The 24,462-nt window shown below is 34.9% G+C and overlaps 3 protein-coding genes and 1 non-coding gene across 4 annotated transcripts; 2 read left to right on the top strand and 2 right to left on the bottom strand.

The window, feature by feature from the left end:
• Positions 1 to 2,392: 2,392 nt before the first annotated feature.
• Positions 2,393 to 10,480, bottom strand: LOC112001377 (uncharacterized). Its single transcript, XM_024033548.2, has 6 exons — positions 10,190 to 10,480; positions 8,969 to 9,008; positions 8,749 to 8,838; positions 6,810 to 6,975; positions 3,315 to 3,588; positions 2,393 to 2,977 (listed from the first exon to the last, which is right to left on the bottom strand). Exons 1-6 carry the CDS (start codon positions 10,241 to 10,243, stop codon positions 2,783 to 2,785), a joined length of 819 nt encoding a protein of 272 aa, XP_023889316.1. The 5' UTR covers positions 10,244 to 10,480; the 3' UTR covers positions 2,393 to 2,782.
• A 6,596-nt stretch (positions 10,481 to 17,076) lies between these two features.
• TRNAV-CAC (transfer RNA valine (anticodon CAC)) lies at positions 17,077 to 17,150 on the bottom strand. The gene has a single exon. It is a non-coding gene; the product is annotated as a tRNA-Val (tRNA).
• Positions 17,151 to 17,300: 150 nt separating this feature from the next.
• LOC111996350 (probable glycosyltransferase At5g11130) lies at positions 17,301 to 18,883 on the top strand. Its single transcript, XM_024028318.2, has one exon. It carries the CDS (start codon positions 17,465 to 17,467, stop codon positions 18,509 to 18,511), a length of 1,047 nt encoding a protein of 348 aa, XP_023884086.2. The 5' UTR covers positions 17,301 to 17,464; the 3' UTR covers positions 18,512 to 18,883.
• Positions 18,884 to 19,299: 416 nt separating this feature from the next.
• Positions 19,300 to 19,744, top strand: LOC111995969 (large ribosomal subunit protein eL39z/eL39x). The gene is made up of 2 exons (XM_024027913.2): positions 19,300 to 19,427; positions 19,533 to 19,744. The coding sequence occupies exons 1-2, from the start codon at positions 19,342 to 19,344 to the stop codon at positions 19,579 to 19,581; spliced, it is 135 nt and encodes a 44-aa protein (XP_023883681.2). The 5' UTR covers positions 19,300 to 19,341; the 3' UTR covers positions 19,582 to 19,744.
• The last annotated feature ends 4,718 nt before the right edge of the window (positions 19,745 to 24,462 follow it).

Below are 24,462 nucleotides of genomic sequence, written 5' to 3' on the forward strand. Positions count from 1 at the left end.
CTTTGCTAGATTTTTTGGGGCTAAATTGGGTGTTCCCAAATTTCTTTTAATATATTTATTTGAATAGGAAGGTGTTCCCATTTCAAATCTCAAGAACTTAGCCTCACCATGGCTCAGATTAAAATTTCCTGCCTCTTATCGTTTTGGTAATTCTTACATCCAATGGAATGTTCAGTTCCCCATGGGCGCTTTGCAGCTTTGGTTACATCGAAATCTAGGCAAAAATAGCCAAATATCATGTTTTGACAAAATTTGTGACAAATTAACACTGTTTTAGAAATATTTAGCAATCTATTACTTTTTTAGTACTTGAGTTTCACAAAATCGAGTTTTAAATAGTACTCGAGTTCAGTGAACTCGAGTTCCTAGGTGAGTCGCCAGCATGACACTGCTGACTTGGAATTTGTAGAAATAAAAAAGTAATATGGTATTCAATATTACGGAAATTGAGCACTTCTTTATAGTATTCGAGCTTAACAAAGTCGAGTACTTTGTTTGTTTGTTTTTTTTTTTCCTACTTTTTGTTTCATACAAAACTTTTACTTATTTTATCTTCAATTGCTTGTGATTGTTGTGTCAACCAAACTAAGTACAGTGTTTGGACTTGAAAAAGTTCATGTGCAAGTAACTAGAGTTGCAGTTAGCTAAGCACAAAGTAGTCTGGCAGTAACTATTCACTAAAGGTGCCCATGAGATGTTAGGAAGTTAGTAAGATGCAAAATAACCCTTACCTTGGATAACACCTAAACAAAGGACCAGGTGGAAGAGGTCTCATTGAGTATACTGTTGTAAAAGTGCTGCACAAAAAAATGATAAAAGTTGGTAATTTGATATGATCTTGAACAAAAAAATTCTAAGAGTTGGTAATTTTATCTGATTTTCATAATTAGAAATCACCAAAGACACATATGGATAGAACCTTTCAGTTCATCACTGTTAGAAGCCATGACATGAAAAATTATTTGTTGTATACATATGTGTCAACAAAATTTAATATAGTTTTTTTTAACACATCGTCCACGTGGCTAGCCCGGCCTCACCTTAGTTTGGTGTGTTGGAAAAAATTCTATATAACTGTGAATAAATTTCAGCAAGTACAACGGAATTACAACCGCACAAGGATACAAAGATTTACGTTAAAACCCTTTCTCCTTGAAGGGAAAAACTACGGGATAAACTCCAAATAATTTCACTCTATTAAATAGAAATTACAACACTTAGAGATACAACTTGAGCAAAAAATAAAAATAAAAAACTCTCTTTTTCTTTTTACTCACTGCTCTCTCTCACTGTGTATCTCTCACAATTTTCTCTTACTCTCTCTAGTTTTCTCTTCTCTTTTGCTTACTCACTCACGCAATTCTTCGAGACTGCACTTAGCCCTCACTTACTCTGGGACTTCACTTCTTGCTCACTTGCTAAATGGCCTCCCCTTTTATTTCTTCATATTTTCCTTTTTTTTTCCTTTCACACTCTTGACATCAAATCACAATAAATGCAACTCACTTGCCTTGACTTGGCTTTAGCCACTTTCCTTTTCCTTCAACTCTCACTTAGGCTGAATAGCCTTAATGCATTAGCCCCTTTCTTTTCTTCTTTTTCTCCTCAGCATGTCCAACACACCTAAGTCATTGCCCAAGAAAAAAATAGGCTAACTTTTGTGCTTTTCCAACCACCTCTTTAACGAGGTGTTTTATCAAGTGTGGGCTGGACCCACGATGTTATGATGCACCCAACATAGTGGACACAACGATACAAGCAGTTGAAGATGAAATAAATAAAAGTTTTGTTAAAAGAAAAAGAAAAAAAAACCAAGGTACTTGACTTTGTTAAGCTCGAGTACTATAAAGAAGTACTCAATTTCTGCAATATTAAGTACCACATTGTTTTTTTAATTTCTCAAATTCCAGGTCAGCAGTGCCGCACTAGCGACTCACCTGGAAACTCGAATTCACTGAACTCGAGTACTATTTAGAACTCGATTTTGTGAAACTTGAGTACTAAAAAAGTGATAAATTGCTAAATATTTCCGAAATAGTGCTAATTTGCCACAAATTTTGCCAAAACGTGATATTTAGCTATTTTTAGCTCGAAATCTCTTTATCTTTCAGAAAGGAATGGTAAACCCTTAACTTTCACGAAGAGTGCTTCAATGAAGGAGCTGAATTCGCGACCAATTCATCTACTAGGCTGGCCCATTATACCTTTGCCCTCTTAATTGAGGCAAAACTGAAGCCGCTCAAAGAGCCACAGTATTGTCTTACAAAATAATTTTCGATAAACAAGTACAACCTCTCGCTCTTCCTTTTTGTGAATATATGCATATGTGGACGCAAAAAAGATGTGGTTCTATTTTTTGTGATAAAATTTGCCTTGTATGCTGCTCAGAACAGTCACCATAATACAATTCGTGTATTAAAATTGAAGTATATTTACACGGGGTCAAAACAGAATTCAAAGATTTAGTTCTCCCCTTTGCTAGTATTGGTGTTCTTGATACTGTAGGCTGACAACACCTAAAGCTATTTCGGTCCAACTCATAGAAAAAAACACTACCACTCTCAAAAGCATTATCCTACCTCTTCTTAGAATTCTTTCTCCAAATCCGTATCTCAGAATCTTCTCTAAATGACACATCCAACCAAGTCAGTAATTCCAACACACAGGAAACTCATCTTCAAGACAAACTCCACTCCAGCTAATGTTTTGATGAAATGTCCCATAAAAGTAAATAAAACTGGTCATAAGCCTGGACTCTACAGACAGTCACACTGCATGAGGCTCATGGAAAGAACCAGACCTTGATGAAGATTGCCAAAGCCATTTGCAACAAAAATGCAGCAACCACCGTCAATGAAAGATCAGCCCTCCCTTCTACATGAGATTTGAGGTTGAAGGCAACAAAGCAAGCTGAGGTGGCACCAGCAAGAATTATGATCATCCACCGTAGAATCTCGACAGGTATGAGCAACAGAAACTGAAAAATACATGAGTTTACAAATTATGAAGTGGGGGTTTCTCAGCTTGGGAATTGCAAATACAAAAGCTTTCTGACAATATTAAATTGCCTTCAGTGATCATCAATCTTTTATAATAGAAGTTGCCTCCTGGTTTCCACCACTCACTAAGAACAAAACAGTTAAAGCTTAAACAGAAGCTATACTGGTTCAATGGAGCAACTGGGGTTTAAATTATTAAATACTTCAGAGGGAACGTATGCACAGTTCAGAGATATGCACCCTCAAAAATCTATATAGAGATGACAAAGAGAGGGGGGGTTGGGGAGGAGCAAAGCAAAGAGCACAGCAACTTACCGCGGCCAGAACAAAAACAAAGAAGGAATATCCCCACAAGCACCAAAATTGAACAAGGCTGGGCTTTGAACCCAGATACTGAAGCAAGAAGTAAAATGCCAATGGCACCCCTATTGCATAACCATAGACTGAACCTGCTGCCACATTTATGTAGCTGACATCGAAGTTCCAGGAAGTAGTGCTATCGGTGTGTTTTTCCATGAGGTAGGTGGCACAATTTCCAAAAGAAGCAAGCACAAATACCAATGTTGTGGAGATCCAGATAAGCCCATATCTTACACATCAGGGAGAAAAAGTCAATGTCAGATACTCATGAAATCAAGGCTGTTGTCAACTAACCATCAGATTCAGAACCCAGAGTAATAATTTAGATTCTCCAAAAGTTCAGATATTTGTCAGAAAAGTGTCTTTTTATAAGCAATACAGTTTTTCCCAAATGTGTGATTTCTCTAAAGTCAAATTTCCTACCCAGAAATTGTACTTGCATATATGTAAACTTATGCAAATGAGAAGAAGACAAACTTAAAACATTCGAAATCCATAAATGTTATCATATCAGCATTCCAATTTTCTTATAGAAAGATCAATTACAGAATTCTTTGAAATCCCTTATGAGAATTCAGAGACTTTGCTTATGAAGAAAAGGAAAAGAATGTGGTGTATGCAATTTGAATCTGCAGAGAACAGTACGAGAAAGGGCCATGAAACTGTAAGCATAATGAAAGCTTGAAAGTGCAGCAACCTTTAACCAACAACATTCATGAGATACCACTCTTCAGAGAATAAAAAATAACTTGTTGCACATTAAACCATCATCCTTCCAAGCAAAAGATTGGAGACTTCATTCCTTGTTATGTAAAGACACAAAAATTTACAGAATCAGGCATTTAAGTATGAAATCCTGGTTCACCTTCCCCATCAGTCACTGTCTTTAGTTCTTCAAATGTTGTTGTGTGAATTCACAGACAATATAAAGGAGCATGGAAAATATTTGCAGATAGATATCAAACATCCTCTACTTGGCTCATATCATATCTTGGTTCATATCATATCAAAAGATACAAATATTTCTTTTACTTCCAGGGTAGAAGGAAAAAAAAAAAAAAAAAAAAAACCCTGAAAAGACAAGCCACCTACCTGATATTTTTTTCCAGAATGAACTTTTATAAAATTATTTATAACTTTGTAGTGGATGTTAGAATATCAAAGGAATTTATCTTCAAACATGTTTTTGTACAGATATGAACTGTATTAGTTTCAAATAATCGTTTTGAAGGAATATATTAGTACCAATTTTTCATAAAGGAGTACCAAAAGGGGGAAAAGGAAAAAAGAAAAGAAGCAGCAGTACTCACAGATCAGGGTTAGCATCAATTTTGCTAAAAAAATCTCCGGCAATTGGATGCAAAGAACTTATCAGTCTGTTTACGACAACATCTGTATCAACATCAAAATATTGTGTGTATGATAAGATATTAAACATTCCCCTCCAGCCATTTGCTGGTTGTTGCTCAAATCCTTCTGCAAGGATAGAAAGACAGAGATCATTCTACATGAAGTGAATCTAGCATCAGTCATTGGAATGACAAAAATGCCATAAAAATGACAGCTAGGTCCAACAGCACTACCAGAAAATATGCATAGAAAAATAACTAAACATTTAAAATTTTATCAACTCAATGTTATAAATATATATATATATATATATATATCCACTAGGTTGAGAAGAAGCAAGCAAGTTCCAATAAGTCCAAAGAATTGGTTAACCATATATATATATATATATATATGCAACTATCAGATAAGTCACTGATAGAACTACCATCTAAGCTCTCATTCAATATAACCTTACCCATTGAGATTTCAGTTCAATGTCTCGCATATGTTCAATGGCATCCGAATTTTTTGTGCATACCTGTTCCAGTCAATCCTACGCATCTCAATTGAATATCCATGAATTGCTTTGTCTTTTTTTTTTTGGGGGGGGGGGGTTGTGGGGGAAGGTGTTGGAAGGCAAGTAGGACTTGCTGAGTCAACCAAGCTAAATAATATAAGTCAAAGACAATTCTATTGGATGAAGACTCTATTTCTCTGATTTTTCTTCTAGTTTAACTTATTCCTGATATTTTGGCCAAAATTTATCTCTGATGTATCCTCTTCTAATGCTAATTTTGAGTTAGTTACAAAACCTTAAAAAGACTCTGCTTAGAATTCAACAAATTTGGCTTTCAAGACAATATGTTATATGACCTCGGTGAAATGATCTCCACATGTTTCTTGTCTCAACTAACAAAACAACCTCCTGTCAGATTTTTTTTTTATTAGTAATCTCCTGTCAGAATTTTTTCTTTCTTTTATTTTTAATTTTTGTTTGAGAGGGGTTGGGATCGATCCTATGTATCTTGATTTAATTGTGTGAGTGCCCAGTTGGCATGATTGGGGTCTACATCCCGAGTATGAAACCTCTTATATATATATATATAAAGTTGTGCGTGATTCCTTTTAATGTCTAATAGTTGGTGGGAAAAAAAAACTCCCATAATGGCAGGCCCAGAGATTCAATCAGCCAAGCAAACAATTGCATGCAAAGATAATAGTGGTTATGAAGAGTCCCTTTTCTCTAATTACCACACAAGTCCCAAATCCAAAGTTACCAAGCAATATGATGATACTTCCATGAAGCCACAAATCCAGAATAAAACCAATAGATGTCCCAGATAGATCATTGTAATTGAATCCAATTGTCCTACAGATATTGCCTCTTTCCTATTCAGCAGGGTTTCTTAAGAGAAGAATCCCACATTGAAGCTACATGAGTTTTATGACCATAAAGGAGGGGGGGGGGGGGGGGGGTGGGGGTGCTTTTGATGNCTTTCTGTTTCTTCTCTTTTTTTTTTTTTTTTTGGTCAACAATTTCTGATAGCCCCAAATCATTTCAAACAAGGAAACAATCTCTTAGACTTGGTAAGTTTTTTGACCTGAATAGGTTTGTCTGCTTTACCATAAATCATGTTTTTTGTTGAAGGAATTTCTTAGTTCTTAAATATCTTTAATCCAACTATTTATCCTGAATATATTTAGTTCCAGTTTATGTTAATCTAATTCATAGTGTCCTAACCCTGTATGAATGGATGTCTATCCCAAGCAATGTCCATTTCACATTTTTTTTTTTTTTTTAAATCAGATTATAATCCACTGGCCATTGGAGTTGCTCTAGTATACTTCCTGTGCACTATAGCATTTTCCTCTTTTTAGTAAAATGCTTATTTACTTAATACATATTTTTTTTCCAGAATGAACTTTTATAAAATTATTTATAACTTTGTAGTGGATGTTAGAATATCAAAGGAATTTATCTTCAAACATGTTTTTGTACAGATATGAACTGTATTAGTTTCAAATAATCGTTTTGAAGGAATATATTAGTACCAATTTTTCAATAAAGGAGTACCAAAAGGGGGAAAAGGAAAAAAGAAAAGAAGCAGCAGTACTCACAGATCAGGGTTAGCATCAATTTTGCTAAAAAAATCTCCGGCAATTGGATGCAAAGAACTTATCAGTCTGTTTACGACAACATCTGTATCAACATCAAAATATTGTGTGTATGATAAGATATTAAACATTCCCCTCCAGCCATTTGCTGGTTGTTGCTCAAATCCTTCTGCAAGGATAGAAAGACAGAGATCATTCTACATGAAGTGAATCTAGCATCAGTCATTGGAATGACAAAAATGCCATAAAAATGACAGCTAGGTCCAACAGCACTACCAGAAAATATGCATAGAAAAATAACTAAACATTTAAAATTTTATCAACTCAATGTTATATATATATATATATATATATATATCCACTAGGTTGAGAAGAAGCAAGCAAGTTCCAATAAGTCCAAAGAATTGGTTAACCATATATATATATATATATATATGCAACTATCAGATAAGTCACTGATAGAACTACCATCTAAGCTCTCATTCAATATAACCTTACCCATTGAGATTTCAGTTCAATGTCTCGCATATGTTCAATGGCATCCGAATTTTTTGTGCATACCTGTTCCAGTCAATCCTACGCATCTCAATTGAATATCCATGAATTGCTTTGTCTTTTTTTTTTGGGGGGGGGGGGTTGTGGGGGAAGGTGTTGGAAGGCAAGTAGGACTTGCTGAGTCAACCAAGCTAAATAATATAAGTCAAAGACAATTCTATTGGATGAAGACTCTATTTCTCTGATTTTTCTTCTAGTTTAACTTATTCCTGATATTTTGGCCAAAATTTATCTCTGATGTATCCTCTTCTAATGCTAATTTTGAGTTAGTTACAAAACCTTAAAAAGACTCTGCTTAGATTCAACAAATTTGGCTTTCAAGACAATATGTTATATGACCTCGGTGAAATGATCTCCACATGTTTCTTGTCTCAACTAACAAAACAACCTCCTGTCAGATTTTTTTTTTATTAGTAATCTCCTGTCAGAATTTTTTCTTTCTTTTATTTTTAATTTTTGTTTGAGAGGGGTTGGGATCGATCCTATGTATCTTGATTTAATTGTGTGAGTGCCCAGTTGGCATGATTGGGGTCTACATCCCGAGTATGAAACCTCTTATATATATATATATAAAGTTGTGCGTGATTCCTTTTAATGTCTAATAGTTGGTGGGAAAAAAAAACTCCCATAATGGCAGGCCCAGAGATTCAATCAGCCAAGCAAACAATTGCATGCAAAGATAATAGTGGTTATGAAGAGTCCCTTTTCTCTAATTACCACACAAGTCCCAAATCCAAAGTTACCAAGCAATATGATGATACTTCCATGAAGCCACAAATCCAGAATAAAACCAATAGATGTCCCAGATAGATCATTGTAATTGAATCCAATTGTCCTACAGATATTGCCTCTTTCCTATTCAGCAGGGTTTCTTAAGAGAAGAATCCCACATTGAAGCTACATGAGTTTTATGACCATAAAGGAGGGGGGGGGGGGGGGGTGGGGGTGCTTTTGATGACGTTAAATGACAACTGAACTGCACTCTCATAGAGAGTATCATCATAAGTTGCTTGGGTAACTTTGATTGGACTGGTGGGGGTGGGGGTGCTTTTGATGACGTTAAATGACAACTGAACTGCACTCTCTACAGAGATTGAACAAAACAATAAAGATATCTCATTATAAGTGGAGGAGTGAATAGAAGATGACATATTCATCAATTAGCATATTCAATAAAGAGCCTTGAAGTTCTTATATATATAAAGGAGCCTTCAAGCTTAGTGGCATTGTCTAATCTCCTCTATGAGGATAGCCAAGGTTCAAATCTACCCTTCCCTACTTGTTGTAACAATTGAATTACCAAACATATTGCTCATGTTCCTTGAAAAACTGTGTAGTTATCCTATAAGCTCCAAAAGTCTGGGAAAGAGAGAGTTAAGAACCGTACCAGCTGCACTTCCAAGAGTTTGATAACCCCGCCCTCCTCCTCCCCCTCCTCCATTGGTTGGAGGGAATATTTGCAAATTTGCTTCAGGAACTGCATATGAGTTCAGAAACAAGTTTTAGGGGAAGAAAAGGAGAATGATTCAGATTCAACAGTAACTATGAACAAAAAATAAAAAATCATTGTATCACAAAGCAAAAATTTTGAAAATAGAATCTCATACCCTCATAGTTTGAAGTGCTCTTTTCATCCTTGATGACAGCCTATGCACCAAAAAACAATTTTAAGAGAGTATTCATTAATGATAACAACAGCAACAACAACAACAATTCAAGATTATATAGAATTTTACAACTCAACACAACTTCAACATATATATATATACCGTTTTGGGAATTTTGGCACATGAGAATTATAACTCGAGAACAAAATGTAATAAAAAAATTTTAAATAAAAATATTTGCAGACAGATTAATCTTTACCACCAAAAAAATAAAAAGAAGTTAAACCTAACTTAGGAATTTACAGCACAAGTAAATATTTGGTAACCTTGGATAAGAAGTTTCTTTTGGCATTAGCTAACAATTTGCTTCTTATAGTCATAGATTGGTGTTGAATGTTACCTAATTTAACATTAGGTCAAGAGGTTGATACATAAATTATGACAGTCCATTAAAACCTCCCAAGTCCCAACAAAGAGAAAATTATTATGAAATTTCTTCAACTGCAGAGAAAAACATTCCTCATTAGGTTACTTTCCTGTAAAGCCTCTAGAAGTCTAAAATTCCAAATCATAAATAGTTAAGCGAATGGTTCAGATTTCGTCGCGTCATCAACATTTAAACAAACCTAGACTAGCACTACTTTTGGCATCTATTGAATATGGCAAAATCCGAAGCAATCATTGAACTATGAACAGTTCGAATTTTAAGAACTCTACAGTGGATTTATCTTAGGAAATTTAAAGGATCTTGGTGAAGTCTCTAGGTTTTTACTCAACTTAACTAAAGCTAATATATATAAACAGAATGTACTAAACTCAACCATATACATAAATTTATAATCGATCATTATCCATATATTAATCGTTGTGAAATAAAGCTCTAGCTTCTAGTAATGCGAAATTTGCTTCGTAGAACCATTTCGCTGACTTCAGTTTTTGACTTTTTGTTCTCTTAAAAGGCACAATACTTGAAATTACATGAAATTTGAAATTCTTTTCCGTTTTCCTCAGCTTTCTCAGGAAACAACCAAAACGGAGAAAATAAAAAAAGAAACGAAAGTGATCGATCTCGATTACTACATGCAGTAGATCAATATGCTCCCAAATCAAAATACAGAAAATGGAAAACCAAAAAAAAAAAAAAAAGTTCAAATTAGTAAAATTACAGAGAAGTAAACACAAAATTGTTCAGAAAGAGAAATAATAGAAATCTGAACATACAGGAACTGAGCCGAGCAAATGGCTGGTAGGGAGGCTTGTGTAGGACTCGTCCATGGCACAGAGAGAGAGAGAGAGAGAGAGAGAGAGTCAATGCGTTATGAATATATGTGAGAATCTGAGAATTTGATGAAAGAAATGAAATGAACGAGAGGTGAAACGAGAGAGCCCTAAGACGACGTCGCTTTTCGTAGCTTGGAAGGAACACGGAGGACGAGACAAGAGAAGGAAGACTGGACTGACCGGTACGTACAATAAAGAGCTCTCTGAAAGAGGAGGGAAAGAGGGGAGGAATTGTAGTACGCGCCTAAATGGCGTGTGAAGGTAACGCTCGGTTTTATTTTATTCGTTTACTTTTCTACTTTACAGCCACGGACACGTGGGTGTATGAGTGCCTTGTTTTGCTTTTTTTGGTGTAACCTGGGCTCCACGCGGGCCTCCTGGGCCTTCATGTTTTTTTCTTTAATATATCAGAGCCTGATATTAATGGGCCGGTTTATCGGAAACTCGAATCCACTAGTTCTGCCCATGAACCTACCTTAATGGAACTCCTACACTTGGATTGAGCTTGGTTTTGAGTGATTCTTAGACACACCCATTATACTTTTCATGTTTTAAACATGGACATTTAAAATAAAAAAGGTGAAATCGTGCCTTCAACAACTGTGTAAGAACATTAGTTACATTCATTGAAATGTATAGTAGGGGACACTGTAATGGATCCTGTGGGGGACGGAAGTTTGGGGGAGAAAAACAGAAGAGAGAGAAACCATTCAATTATATCTTCATATTCAGATTGAATCCGAAAACAAACATTTAGCTAATTTTTATGCTATTTTTAGTTGAACATTTCCACTTCGCAAAAAGAAGTTAACTCAGATTTTTGCCTTTTGTTACACAATAGGTATTTTAAGGTTGACCTTGCATCCCATCTCTACAAATTAATTGTAAGTGAACTATAACACAATTAAAAAGAGTCTTAATCAATTGACTTACTTTTTGCCCGCCACATATCCATTGATAATAAAATGACTAAATTTTGCAATAGTTCTCAACCTATCACAATCTTCCTCATTTTTTTCAAATTTGGGACCAATTGTGATTGAAATGTACGTAGACTTGCTCATAGTTTATTAATATTTGATGACAGCCAACCAAGTTAGAAAAGTAAAATTTGAATACACTTCTTTAAGTGCATTACCTTACATAATTAAATTAAATTCAACCATATAATTGCATACTTCATTTATAATTAAAAAAAATACATAAAGGAAGTTTCAACGAATTAAATTGATTTCATTTTAATAATAAAAAATCTAAAATTTTAAATTATCTTGTTGTTTAAATTTAAAAGTTGACATTCGTTTATAAAATTTGTGTGATAAAATTTGTAGCAGTTTAATCACACTATTATCACTGAACACACACATTTAAGATGCCGTAATGATAAATAAGAATTCACATAGGTTAAACATAGTAATACGAGACAAACAACAAAGTTTAGCCGTTCTAAACTAGATAAAATAAAAAAGCAGCGAAGCATTATTGTAAACTGAGTCATGTTTCAAAAAAAAAAAAAAACAACTGAGTCAAAAAAACTACACTGCATAAACCAAACTATACAATATGAAGTTCCTCATGAAAAATGGATAAAACAAATTAAAGGGGACAAAAACAAAAATGATTCACATATTATAAAAGGATATTAAAAAAAGATGATCCCAAATACTAATAAAGTTTCATATCATAAATATAACAAATCCCAAGTCCGAAATTCAAAATCTTAACTTCTCTAAGAAATCCAAACCAAAATCCTATTAATTCCTCCTCAAAAACTCGGAGGAAAAATAAAATATTTAACTCAAATAAACTTAATATTTCCCTAATAAGTCCTTAGCAAGGTATATTTTCTAACAAATTTTACATGATAGAGCATGAATAGTCTGGATCATAGAATGGATGAATCTTCATTGGCGATGGTGGCTGGGGAAAGCATTGCGCCGGTGGCTCGTACTGCAGGTAATAAGGGTGCTGTGCCCAAGGCTCATAGCGTGAAGGCTCAATGCGTGACCTATAGTAGCGTGGCTCATGATAATTAGATGGGTAATAAGGATACTGATGTAAAGGCAAAGGTTCCACCCTTCCATAATTCTGATAATTACAAGAAGGATAGTCATGGTAAGACTCATAACCATGGTCATAGTTATACATCATCATATTCATATCGCTATTCCTATAGGAATAGGGATCATCATCAGAATGAACTTCAATGAGTTCCGCCTTTTTCCCAGCTTTTCGTAGCTTCTTCAAAAGTACTTTTGGATCTACCTTACCATAAATACGTGCAACCCCTTCTGCTACGTCAACATCATAAGATAGTCCTAACAAGAAAAATAATAATAGATTATAAGAAACAGCCCATTAGCCCAAAAAAAAAAACTCCTAGCTATATCAAAAGTGAAAGAGAGCAAATTGAACCTCTAACACCCTTCAATACTTTGATCAATGTCGTGTGCCACTCGGGAGCTTTGGTATCAACTTTCAGAGAACAACTCTGCAAAACGTAATATGAAAAGCACTATATCATGTTAAGAAAAAGATATAAAACACACAAACAAAAAGGCTAAGGATGAATGATAAAAAATGACTAACCATGTATCCGGGGATAGCCATTGAAAACAAGCTTGCTATAACAGGAGACAAAAGGTTTTCTTCTAAAACCTTAAACTTGAACGCAGAATGTTGTAAGAAAATGACTTTCTAAAGCTTTAGGTTAATACATATAGGGTTGGTTCGTTTATATAGGCGAAGCCGTACGCGAAGGCCAAGTAACTAAAAAAAATCTAGGGTTAGGTTTCAGTTATGGAAGTTTTATAAGTAATAGTGTATCAACCGTAAATCACAATCTAATTCTGGTAAGAATATTTGGTATATATGTTCTTAATTATGTCACGTGATTCGTGAAGGTTTTATTTCTCCGTATAAAATCAGAAGATTTTATTTTCCCATTATAAACTATTGGATTTCTTATTTTATTTTATTTTTCGAGAATCATATAATTAAAATGGATTTTTTTTTTTTTTGAGAATCAATATAAAATGGATTTCAATTCCAAATAAACTTTTTTTTTGTTTTTTTGAGAATCTAATTCCAAATAAACCAATCGTGAAATTAGGGATTCCAAAACCTTATTTGTAGCTAATTAAGGTTTTTTCTCATAACCAATAAATGAGACTAATTAAACCCATTCAACCACTTATGAGATCTCATCCTTCCACTTATAAGATCACATCCTTTGTGGCCTGTTTGGATGAAAGAGAGGAGGAGGGGGAGTAGAGTAGAGTTGGCTAAAAATAAGTTAATTTTGTGCTAAATCTACTCTACTCTACTCTACTCCCCCTCTCCCCCCCAATCCAAACAGACCATTAGTGTTAGTTATGTGGGCGCGGGAGATAAATGACAAAATTTGGCTACAAAATTGCTTGTAGTTTAAGACTACAACCTTATTCAATATCATTTTATTGGAAATAAATTTTAACAAATCCATCATTGGATTTAGGGCTGTCCATGGGTCGGTCCAGGTCAAGTTTGTGCCCAACCCGAAATCGACCCAATCACTTCGAGTTTCCCATGCTTAGACCCACCACCGACCGATGAACGGAGTCAGTTTGAGTGGTCGGATTTTCGTCGAGTTTAGATCAATTCTTGGTCGGTTTCGGGTTGTTTGAAAATCTGCTGGATTTTGCCAAAAGCCACTGGATCTTGATGAGATCTCAATGGATCTCGAAGAGATTAGGCCAATCTTAGCGAGATCTGGCCAGTTCTCGATGAGATCTCGGCATATCGGACAAAAAATGGGTGATTTTCCTTTGAGTTCAAGCCGAATCTCAATAGATCGGACAGAAAATGGGCGATTTTCCTGCAACTTTAGGCCAGATCTTAACAGATCAGATAGATAATGAGCGATTTTCTATTCAGATATAGTCAGGTCGGTTAAATATCAGTTTCTCAGCCTCAAACCCGCCAATCAACCCATCGTTTTTGGGTTCAGGGAGCAGAGACCCACCGCTAACCCGTCACTGGCGTCAGGTTGGCCGGTTCTCAAGCTGAATCAGACAGTTCCAGAGGGTGGGTTGAGTTCCGAATCTGGCTGGACACCCCTAATTGGATTATATCTTCTTCTTATATTCTTCATACTTGCAAAATTTCTAGAAAATTAAAAATCAATAGCTATGTTATTCATAAATTGTTTAAATTGGAAAAGCTATGTTATCAATAAATTGTTTAAATTGCAAGTTTTTATAGTTTAAAATTATACATAAAATATAAGCTTATAGATTATGTAGGGACTCAATTTGGATTTTCAGCCCAACAAACCCTAGACAATAAATTTGTAGAGAATGGATTGAAGGTTTAGGCGCTGGCCGTCGTTCACCAAGCATGAACTCTCTTCTTTTATTAAAAAATACTTGGAACTTTTTTACAACTGGGAGGACGCTCCTCGGCCCGTGGCCGAGGAGCCCTTTTTCTTCTCCCTTCTTTTTTTTCCCCCCTTATCTTACTTTACTAGCTTTTCTTATATAGTCTTCATCGTCCTATCTCGTTCTTCCATCTGTTGATCATCCGTTCGTTTTTCTTCTGACCGTCCGTCATATCAGAGGCCTTATCAACACTCAAGTGGTTCACACTGATCAACGTCGCCCTGCTAAGGGGTTGCATCCCCATTAATGCGGCCAGGGGGGTTAGGTGAATGCATTAAGTGTGGAGGTGACAGCTTGCTCTAGGCTTGTCCCTTCCCAAAATTATCCTTAGTATGCCGAGGACGAAGAGGTCCTCGGCGTGGGTCAAAAAAGAGTCTCTCCCCAATTTAGCCTTGGATGGTCATCCTTCTTCGGCGCGGGCCTTGGGCCTACTACACAATGGGCTGAGGCTATCAGGCCCACGGGCCCCACAGATTATATAGTAAATAATTTTTGATTAACACAAAATTTGACATGTATATTAAAAGTGTAAAAAACATGCAATTCAACGATTAAATTTTTAAAATATAAAATAATATTTATTTTATTAAATAAGATTATAACTTAAGGTTATAACTAATTTTGTAATTAAATTTTTTCCGAAAATAAATGTCCTGGACTTTTCCATAACTTCACTTAGAAAGATCGGCATTGGCGAATCAACCGTTTACAGGAACAGTATATATTGCCCTAAGGTGACTGGATTGATCATTAATCTCAAAAGCTAAACTGAAGACTAAATCAATACGTATCGCATTAATTACTCCCCCAACTACCCACCCAGACCTTCCACTCAAGATTTAATGCAATCTGACTTATTTCCGAGCAAGACTCCAACCAATTGAGAAGAGCATGAAATCCAACAACATAGCTAGACGTGGGGCTGTCACATATAACAGGCACACAACCAAGAACCAAAAACACACATAGGAGAAATCTTTTTCCACTTCTATTTTCTCTAACTTAAGCTTCGAAATGTTTATTGCTGCTCATTGCGTACTTCTATATATGTAAGAACATGAGATGTCAAACTTCTCTAAGATATTTCAATCTCAATCCTTAAATTACTAATTTACCCCACTCAATTTATCACCACTAAAAGCTCTATATGGACCTAATATATATTCACCAACACAAAATCCGACAGGAAGTGTTGGAACGACTACTACCATACCATTTTTTTTAGATAAGAATGACTACTACCATACTAATCACCCATGACTGAGGACAAGCAGAAAAGGATAGGAAACAGAATGACAAAGCATACTTTACAAAATTGTTCAATAATATAGGGTGAGTTTGGATTGAACTTATTGTTGCTGAAACTGAAAACTGAAAACTGAAAACTGAAAATACTGTAGCAAAATAATTTTTAAATGTGTAAATAGTACCGTGGGACCCATTTTTAATATTTTTTAGTGCGTGAACAGTGTCAAACAGTACATGAACAGTGTTTTTTGTCTCATGAACAGTAAAATCATGTGATTTTACTGTTCACTTTCCGGGAAAAAAAAAAAAGAAAAAAGAAAAATTGCAAAACGTGAAACGTGGACTCAGCAAAACGCTGAGTCCAAACGCACTCATAGTATATTTGCTCACTATAAGTAATTAGAATTAACAAGCTATACTAGATAAACATGTTTAAAACTATCTTACTCTTAACTTAAATTACTATGTATTAATGAAAAAAATCATTCATATATTATTTTAGTCACATGATTTTTTTGAATCAAATGACTTTTTTAAATAATGCATATATATTGTTTTATAATTTGTCACGTAATGAGTTGGATTTTACCAAATACAGTCGCACTATGTATAAAAACAAAACAAAAACAGGCTCACTCACATCAAAAGATCACAACTTCATGGCTGCTTGTAGTTCACTTGCACCGAAGTGCACAAAACTCCTCACATAAAACATATTCAAGTGTGCCATCAAATTAGGCGTTTTAAAGTTTGCGTGAAGAACGGTGACCGCAAATGAGAATCCATGTGGACCATATCACTGAAAGGTAACACATAAAATGGTTGGGCAAAGTTCATAAAATGTAACATTTCCTAGTATGGATTTACATAAGGGCAATGGTAGTAACTACAAGCTTGTCTGAGAATTATCAGCACCAATGATTGGAGGACAGCCAAAACTTTGTTTGCAGAAAAATGGTATAGAAGCTAACCTTTCCACTAACAAAGGAACAACAACAACAACAACATACTTTCTATATCTACCCCAACAGTTATTACTTTTGGTTTAAAAATGCACTCAGAAGCCTTAATAATATATGAATGGTTTAAAAAGCTTATGCTTTGTTTGGTTAAAGCATATATTTAATTGAGGGGACAAAAAATAAAATTTTGATAAATTAATGTCTGAGCCCGGGTTCGAACCGGGGACCTCTAGTGTGTGAGACTAGCGTGATAACCAACTACACCACCCAGACGATCTGTTAGCATCGCTCAAATTATTTAACTTCTTCTTTGATAAAAGGAATATTGACTCTCTCTAACACGAGACATGAAAAAAGTCAAAAACCCAAAAAATGGAAGAAAGACAAAAATTTAAGCTAACAAATCATTGTCTTATAACGAGTATTAAGATCAAGGTTGTTGAAACTAGCCATTTCCTAATTTAGTCTTCAACCTCTTAAAGCTCCTCTTTGTTCCATCTTCCAAGTCAACAGTCTCAACTTGATCTCAAAGGCTGAACAATCGATCAAACTAGCCTTAAGGTTTTGTTTGTTTGATCATTCAAAAAATGTCCACCACCTCCTTCTCCCTCCTCCTCCTCCTCCTCCTCTGCCTCTCTTTCTTCACCACCACAATCCACTCCAAACCACTCACCTCACCGTACCTCTCATCCACCACACTCTTCCCCAATTACCAAAAAATGCTCAAATCTTTCAAAATCTTCATCTACAAACCAAACGAAGCCTTAACTTTCAACTCCCCAGCTGAATCACTCTTCTACTCGTCTCTTCAAAACAGCCCTTTCGTCACTCAAAACCCCGAAGAAGCTCACCTCTTCTTCGTCCCTTTCCGCTCCACTATCTCCACGCGCTCCATCGCGCGTGTCGTCAAACGCCACAAAGAAGAGCTCCCATATTGGAATCGAACTCTCGGCGCCGACCATTTCTACCTCTCGTGTGCCGGTTTGGGCTACGAATCGGACCGAAATCTCGTCGAGTTGAAGAAAAACTCAGTCCAGATTAGTTGCTTCCCCGCTTCGCAGGGCAAGTTTGTCCCTCACAAAGACATAGCTCTACCTCCAGTTTCAATCTCCCACGCGCCTCACGCGCCGGATAACAAAACCACGAAGTTTCTCGGTTATTTCAGACAAGTAAAACTGAAAGAGTCAAGCTTGATAAATGAGTTGGTCAATGATCGCAACTTTCTGATAGAATCTGAGCCGTCTAATCAGCTGACTTATACGATGAGACTAGCGAGCAGTAAATTTTGTTTGTTTGAATATGGAGGCGACGTTTCGGGAATAGGTGAGGCCTTGAGTTTTGGGTGCGTGCCAGTGGTGATTACTGACCGTCCGATTCAGGACCTACCGTTCATGGACGTGCTGAGGTGGCAGGAGATCGTGGTGTTCGTGAACAACAACGGTGGGGCCAAGGAGCTGAAGCGTGTGTTGGGTGACACGTGGGGCAAACGGTATGAGCAAATGAAGGGACTGGGCGTAAAAGCGAGTCAACACTTTGTGTGGAACGAGCTGCCACAGCCGTTAGATTCGTTTCATACGGTGATGTATCAGCTGTGGCTGAGACGGCATACCATCAGATACGCAAGGTGGGGTTAGGGAACTGTGGATCCTATCTTGGTGTGTACGTGGCCCCACTATGATTGTTATACAATTGTTACATAGTGGAGAACTGGAAGTCACTTCAACTTTCAACTTTTTTTTTTTTTTTTTTGTTGAGTAAACATTAGTGTTTATCAGAATATATAATTTTAGTGTTTTAAATCGGAATGTTTATTACACAGTCGTTGGACTCGTTTCATACGGTGATATATCAACTATGGCTGAGACGACATATTATTAGATACGCACGGTGGGGTTAGGGAACTGTGGATCCTAACTTGGTGTGTACATGGCCTTACTATAATTGTTATATAATTGTTGTTGACTTGACTTACATAATGGAGAATTTGAGGTCACTTCAACTTTCAACCTTTTTTTTTGCTTTTTTTTGTGTAAACATTAATGTTTATTAGAATATATGGGAAAGGCTCCCCTCATGTTCAAACTTCTCCAGTTTTCTACATTTCTTAGGCGAAAAGCACATTTTCGTCCCTATATTTTCACACGATTTTCATTTTGGTCCCTAAATTTTTTTTACCGCTTTTAGTCCCTATCCTGGAAAACGCCTATTGTTTTTGTCCCTGCCGTTACATCAGAGACGAAAAATGCTGACGTGGCAAACGGATGGCACTGTTGGCTGACGTGGCCATTAAAATAATAATAAAAATATTATTTGGTATTAAAAAAATTTAAAAATTAATTTATTAATTTTAACTAAGTAAAAAAAAATCAAAACAAAAATAAAAAAAAAATTGAGTAACTTTTATGATATGGGTCTGAATGAATAATTGTTATTACTGTATGTTTAGCCGTCCCACAAGACCTTCATGATTAAGAAGAAGCTGGCGAAGAAGGTGAGGCAGAATAGGCCTATCCCTCACTGGATCCGCATGAGGACTGACAACACCATCAGGTTCTTTCCATTTCCCACTTCTTGGTTTCTTTTTTTTCTTTTTTCTTTTTATAAATTTTTGTATCTGATTCTCTGTTTAAACTGTTTCTATTGGTTTTGTTTCAGGTACAATGCAAAGCGCAGGCACTGGCGCCGTACCAAGCTTGGATTCTGAGGTGTTTTTGTTGTTTTATTTGTCATTGCTTCTTTAGCATAGTATTTGCGAAGATGATGATGTTGTAGGGCTTTTCATTTTTTTTCCATTTCCTTAAGAATCCAATTTGTATGGAATTCATAAGATTCCCTTTCCCCAGATGTTTATTTACTGTTTTTGACTAGTATTTTCTTGGATTGGTGTTTAGGTGGCTGGGTTGGTGTTTGGGTTGGCCGGATCTGTGTTTGGATGGCCGGAAATGGGGTTTGGTGTTTGGGTGGCTGTGGGTTGGTGTTTAGGGGCTAGGTTGCTGTGGGTTGGTGTTTAGGTGGCTGGGTTGGTGTTTGGCCGGAAATGGTGGTTTGGTGTTGGTGTTCTTAGTGTTCTTCTTCAAGATGCTTTTTGATCTTAATTCATATAAATTTTTATTTTTATTTTTGTTTTGATTTTTTTTTACTTAGTTAAAATTAATAAATTAATTTTTAAATTTTTTTAATACCAAATAATATATTTTATTATTATTTTAATGGCCACGTCAGCCAACAGTGCCATCCGTTTGCCACGTCAGCATTTTCCGTCTCTGATGTAACGGCAGGGACAAAAACAATAGGCGTTTTCCAGGATAGGGACTAAAAGCGGTAAAAAAAAAAATTTAGGGACCAAAATGGAAATCGTGTGAAAATGTAGGGACGAAAATGTGCTTTTCGCCCATTTTTTATTTGGATGGAGGACACATGGCACTTAAAACATCTGAAGGTTAAAAACATGCCACATCAAATCGTTAATTACTCCCATTTAACCCACTCTTTCAGCAACCTCTGTTCACAAACCATCATTGGGACCTGCTTCTATGCGGGCTTTGAGAAGAAGAGGAGACGAAACAGTGTAAGAAAGAAAAGAAACTTACCCATATATATTAGATTTCAATTTCCATTTTTTATAAAAGCTTCAAGATTTCAATTTCATTTCTTTTCTTACGCTTTCTCATAGACCAAAAAGTGAAAAATGGTGATGATAAAAGAGTGAAATTTGGAAATCACCAAGTGGGCTTCATGAGGAGATGAAGATCTGAGAGAAGTAACGAGAGATTGTCAAAAATATTTGAAACTTTTAATGTTAGAACTTTCCCCCTAAATCTAATGTATTCGTGAGCCAAGGGTGTTAGTGGGTGGCTTCTCTGGCATCATTCTAACAGCTCCTTGCAGTCCATTTGCCAAGAACTTTGGTGTATGGGAGGTGGGCTTGTCTTGTGAATGGAGGATGCTGAAAGAGGTAGACAAGATAAGAATAAATGAGGTTTGATGGGGCATGTTTTTGACGTTTAGATGTTTTAAGTGCCACGTGTCCTTTATCAGGATAAAAAATGGAGAAAATTTGAGAAATTTGAACGGGAGGGGAGCTATCCCGGAATATATAATATTATGGTACATTTGGTACACTGAATTGGAATTACAATAGGAATTGTAATTTTTATTACTAGGAATAAAATGTGTTGTAATGTAATAACTAAACATATTCATTAGTTTGGTTGTGAGTATAACATTAGAATGAAACTTAATATTTATTTTTAGAAATTTCTTACCCATACAATTATATTTCCTTAAAAATTGTTATTTTTAAATTTAAGAGAGATATGTGTTATTTTTTATAATTTTTTATTTTTATAATTGTTAGATGTATATGAAAAGTTTGTTTACTTGGAAATATATTAAGTTTTAAAATTATTGCACTTACTAAGGAATAGCTAATACAACATTTTAAAGAGGAATAATTATTCCTCATTTTGAATAATAGTTATTCATAAGGAATTATTATTTTTTGTAATAAAAATATAACCAAACTAAAGAATAACTAAACTATAGGAATAACTATTACACTACAGTACTTATTACAGTCTACCAAACATGTCATTAGTATTTTAAATTGGAATGTTTATTACACAGCCATTGGATTCATTTCATACGGTGATGTATCAACTGTGGTTGAGACAGCATACCATTAGATACGCATGGTGGGGTTAGGGAACTGTCGATCCTAACTTGGCATGTATATGGCCCCACTATGATTGTTATATAATTGTTGTTGACCTGACTTACATAGTGGAGAATTGGAGGTCACTTCAACTTTCAACTTTTTCTTTTCTTTTCTTTTTTTTGAGTAAACATTAATGCTTATCAGAACGTATGATATTAGTGTTTTAAATTGGAATGTTTATTACACAGCCGTTGGATTCGTTTCATACGGTGATGTATCAGCTGTGGCTGAGACGGCATACCATCAGATACACACAGTGGGGTTAGGGAACTGTGGATCCTAACTTGGCGTGTACGTGACCCCACTATGATTGTTATATAATTGTTGTTGACCTGACTTACATAGTGGAGAATTGGAGGTCACTTCAAACTTCAACTTTCAACTTTTTATTTTCTTTTCTTTTTTTGAGTTAACATTAATGTTTATGAGTTTATCAGAATATATAATATTAGTGTTTTAAATTGGAATGTTTATTCTATATTGATTATGTGTATCTAGTATCCGCTGTTTATAACTCCAGTTTACAACTACAAAGATTAAGCCCTTTTATAATTATACTCTGATTAAATAGTGTATTAAAGATCACTTCAACTCGCCTGTGGTTAATTAACAATAAGTTTTGAACTAATGACTTTAAATTTATGTTTTTTTTTTTTTTTTTGTTATTGTTTTGGTGGTGTGTGCAATAAATACTGGCAGTTTGTATGTCATCTAGAAATTGAAGTAATTCTTCCTTGGAGTTAAAATTTTCTTGTCTTCGTAACAAGGCCAGCCCAAGATAATTTGAAGCCTAAGACGGAAATTTTAAAGGAGCCTTTTACATCAAAATATCACTTAAATAATATTTAGTTTTTTTTTTTTTCAAATTTATTACTAATTCATACTTAATAAAATGCATAATTCACCCAAAGTGAGCTAATGATACTTACTATATAGGTTTTACAAACTAGCATATCATTAATAAAGAAAAAAGTTATTCAAATATTCATTTATTATACTGTTTAAGTGACACCGATCATATTACTGTCATGTTAGTTTGTAAGATTTTTATCGTAAAATTTGTATTAGCTTTAGCATTTTTCATTCACTTAATAGAGATTAGGTTGCATTTCTATTAATTCCTTTTTTTTTTTTTTGAAGAAAATGCTAATCTTACTATAAATTTTATTACAAGAAACTTACAAACTATGTGGCAATGATGTGATACTTCCACAAAAGATTAAATGAGTATTGAATTATTTCATGTGATTAGTGACATGTCAATTTGTAAAAGTTATACAATAAAACTTGTAATATACTAGTATAACTCTAATATTTTAGGTCTTGGAAAAAAAATGTACACTTAAGTACTTAACTCACATTTTTCTTTAATTAATAAAAAAAAAAAAAAAAAAAAAAAAAAAAAAAAAAAAACCTTACTGCCCCATATTTGGGGGCCTTTCCATGTTAGGGGCCTTAGGCTTATGGCTGGCCCTGCTTGGTAAACGAATCAAATCAAGCTAAATGCTTAAAAATTTAATATCAATTCATTTAATTTGATTTCAAATATGTGCAAATCTAGAATTCAAGGTTTTTTTTTTAAAAAAAAAGAGTTTCAACTTATGGTGTTCGCTCCTAATGATAATTATTTATCATCAGACTAAGATATCATCTATTTTGGTTAAGGCCCTTTTGGATATACACCACTGTTAGTTTCTTTAAAACCTTCTCCTATTTTCACGTGTGTATGTTAAAAATACTTAGTATTCTAAAAAAAAAAAAAAAATTTATTTTCAACCTAGATTATGTTCAACAGTTGTTTATTTTCTTTTTAAACAATTTCGAAATTGTTCACAACCTATTTAATTAATTGGACAAGCCCCCAATGTTGACGTGCAGTAATGGATGGGATACATTGAGATTCAAACACGCGTTCAATGCACTGATGCACTAAAAGTTTAACCCTAATTAATTTATGAGAAATGTTAATGAATGCTCTAAGGGCATTGATTTATGAACTATTTTTATAAACATTTTATAAGAAAATGATAAAGCAATTAATTTTTCTAACAACTTTTTAAATTTCTCACGAAAGCTTTATTAAAATATTTTCTAATATAATTTATTAACAATTTCCCTAAAGGCACCCGTTAACATGACCTTTAATTTATTCATATAGATCAAATTGAGTTACCATAACTTGCAGTAACTTTAAATCATGTTACACGACCTAATAATTTTTTATTTGATTAGTAATTTGAAAATCTCATAGTTTGATTATATGTTCTCTATATTCTTAACATGCATATTATATTTATTTTCAATCATATATTATTTATTGTAGGGATAAGGGTCAAAATTATATATTGGGCCTTGGGCTTTGTCCGAGAATGTTGACAGGTCTGAGGAGGGATAAATAGTTATGAGGGATTCCAGTTTGGAGTCTCATAAATAAGAAATGAGGGGAAGGCGGTCCAAGGAGGAATTCCTCCTCGAATATGATAGATATCGCTTAGATGTGTATTCCAACGGTGAAAGTAATCTTCGTAGAAGCCCCAGTGATAGGAACGTGCCTCATAAACATACGAGACGGAAGAGAACCCAAAAATATTTAAGGAAAAGCTGCTACCACTGCATTAAATGCATTGCAGCTACTTTTCTAGCCGCATTTATATGGAGAAGACCCCTGAACAGTGTTGCCTTGGCTATCACAACTCACAAAAAGCCAAAGAGGGTGTTTGATGGGATGGGCACTCAAGTGAGGGCTCAAATGATCAACAAGTGTAGGATCAAGATGGTCTAAAGGGAACTATATAATGTGAGAGACCCTCCATGAGGAGAAGGTCTAAAAAATAGAGAGATAAGACTATAGCAATCAATATTATACTT

The sequence above is a fragment of the Quercus suber genome, unplaced genomic scaffold (assembly GCF_002906115.3).
Source record: "Quercus suber isolate HL8 unplaced genomic scaffold, Cork oak 2.0 scaffold_915, whole genome shotgun sequence".
Lineage (NCBI taxonomy): Eukaryota > Viridiplantae > Streptophyta > Magnoliopsida > Fagales > Fagaceae > Quercus > Quercus suber.

Bases quoted from the DNA above. Each gene is read 5' to 3' on its own strand.
- LOC111996350 (XM_024028318.2), top strand. From the start codon at position 17,465: ATGTCCACCACCTCCTTCTCCCTCCTCCTCCTCCTCCTCCTCTGCCTC.
- LOC112001377 (XM_024033548.2), bottom strand. From the start codon at position 10,243: ATGGACGAGTCCTACACAAGCCTCCCTACCAGCCATTTGCTCGGCTCA. The intron at 6,976-8,748 runs GTACGGTTCTTA...CTATCCTTGCAG, and splicing joins AACTCTTGGAAGTGCAGCTG to AAGGATTTGAGCAACAACCA. The intron at 2,978-3,314 runs GTAAGTTGCTGT...TGTATTTTTCAG, and splicing joins TTGTTTTTGTTCTGGCCGCG to TTTCTGTTGCTCATACCTGT.
- LOC111995969 (XM_024027913.2), top strand. From the start codon at position 19,342: ATGATTAAGAAGAAGCTGGCGAAGAAGGTGAGGCAGAATAGGCCTATC. The intron at 19,428-19,532 runs GTTCTTTCCATT...GTTTTGTTTCAG, and splicing joins AGGACTGACAACACCATCAG to GTACAATGCAAAGCGCAGGC.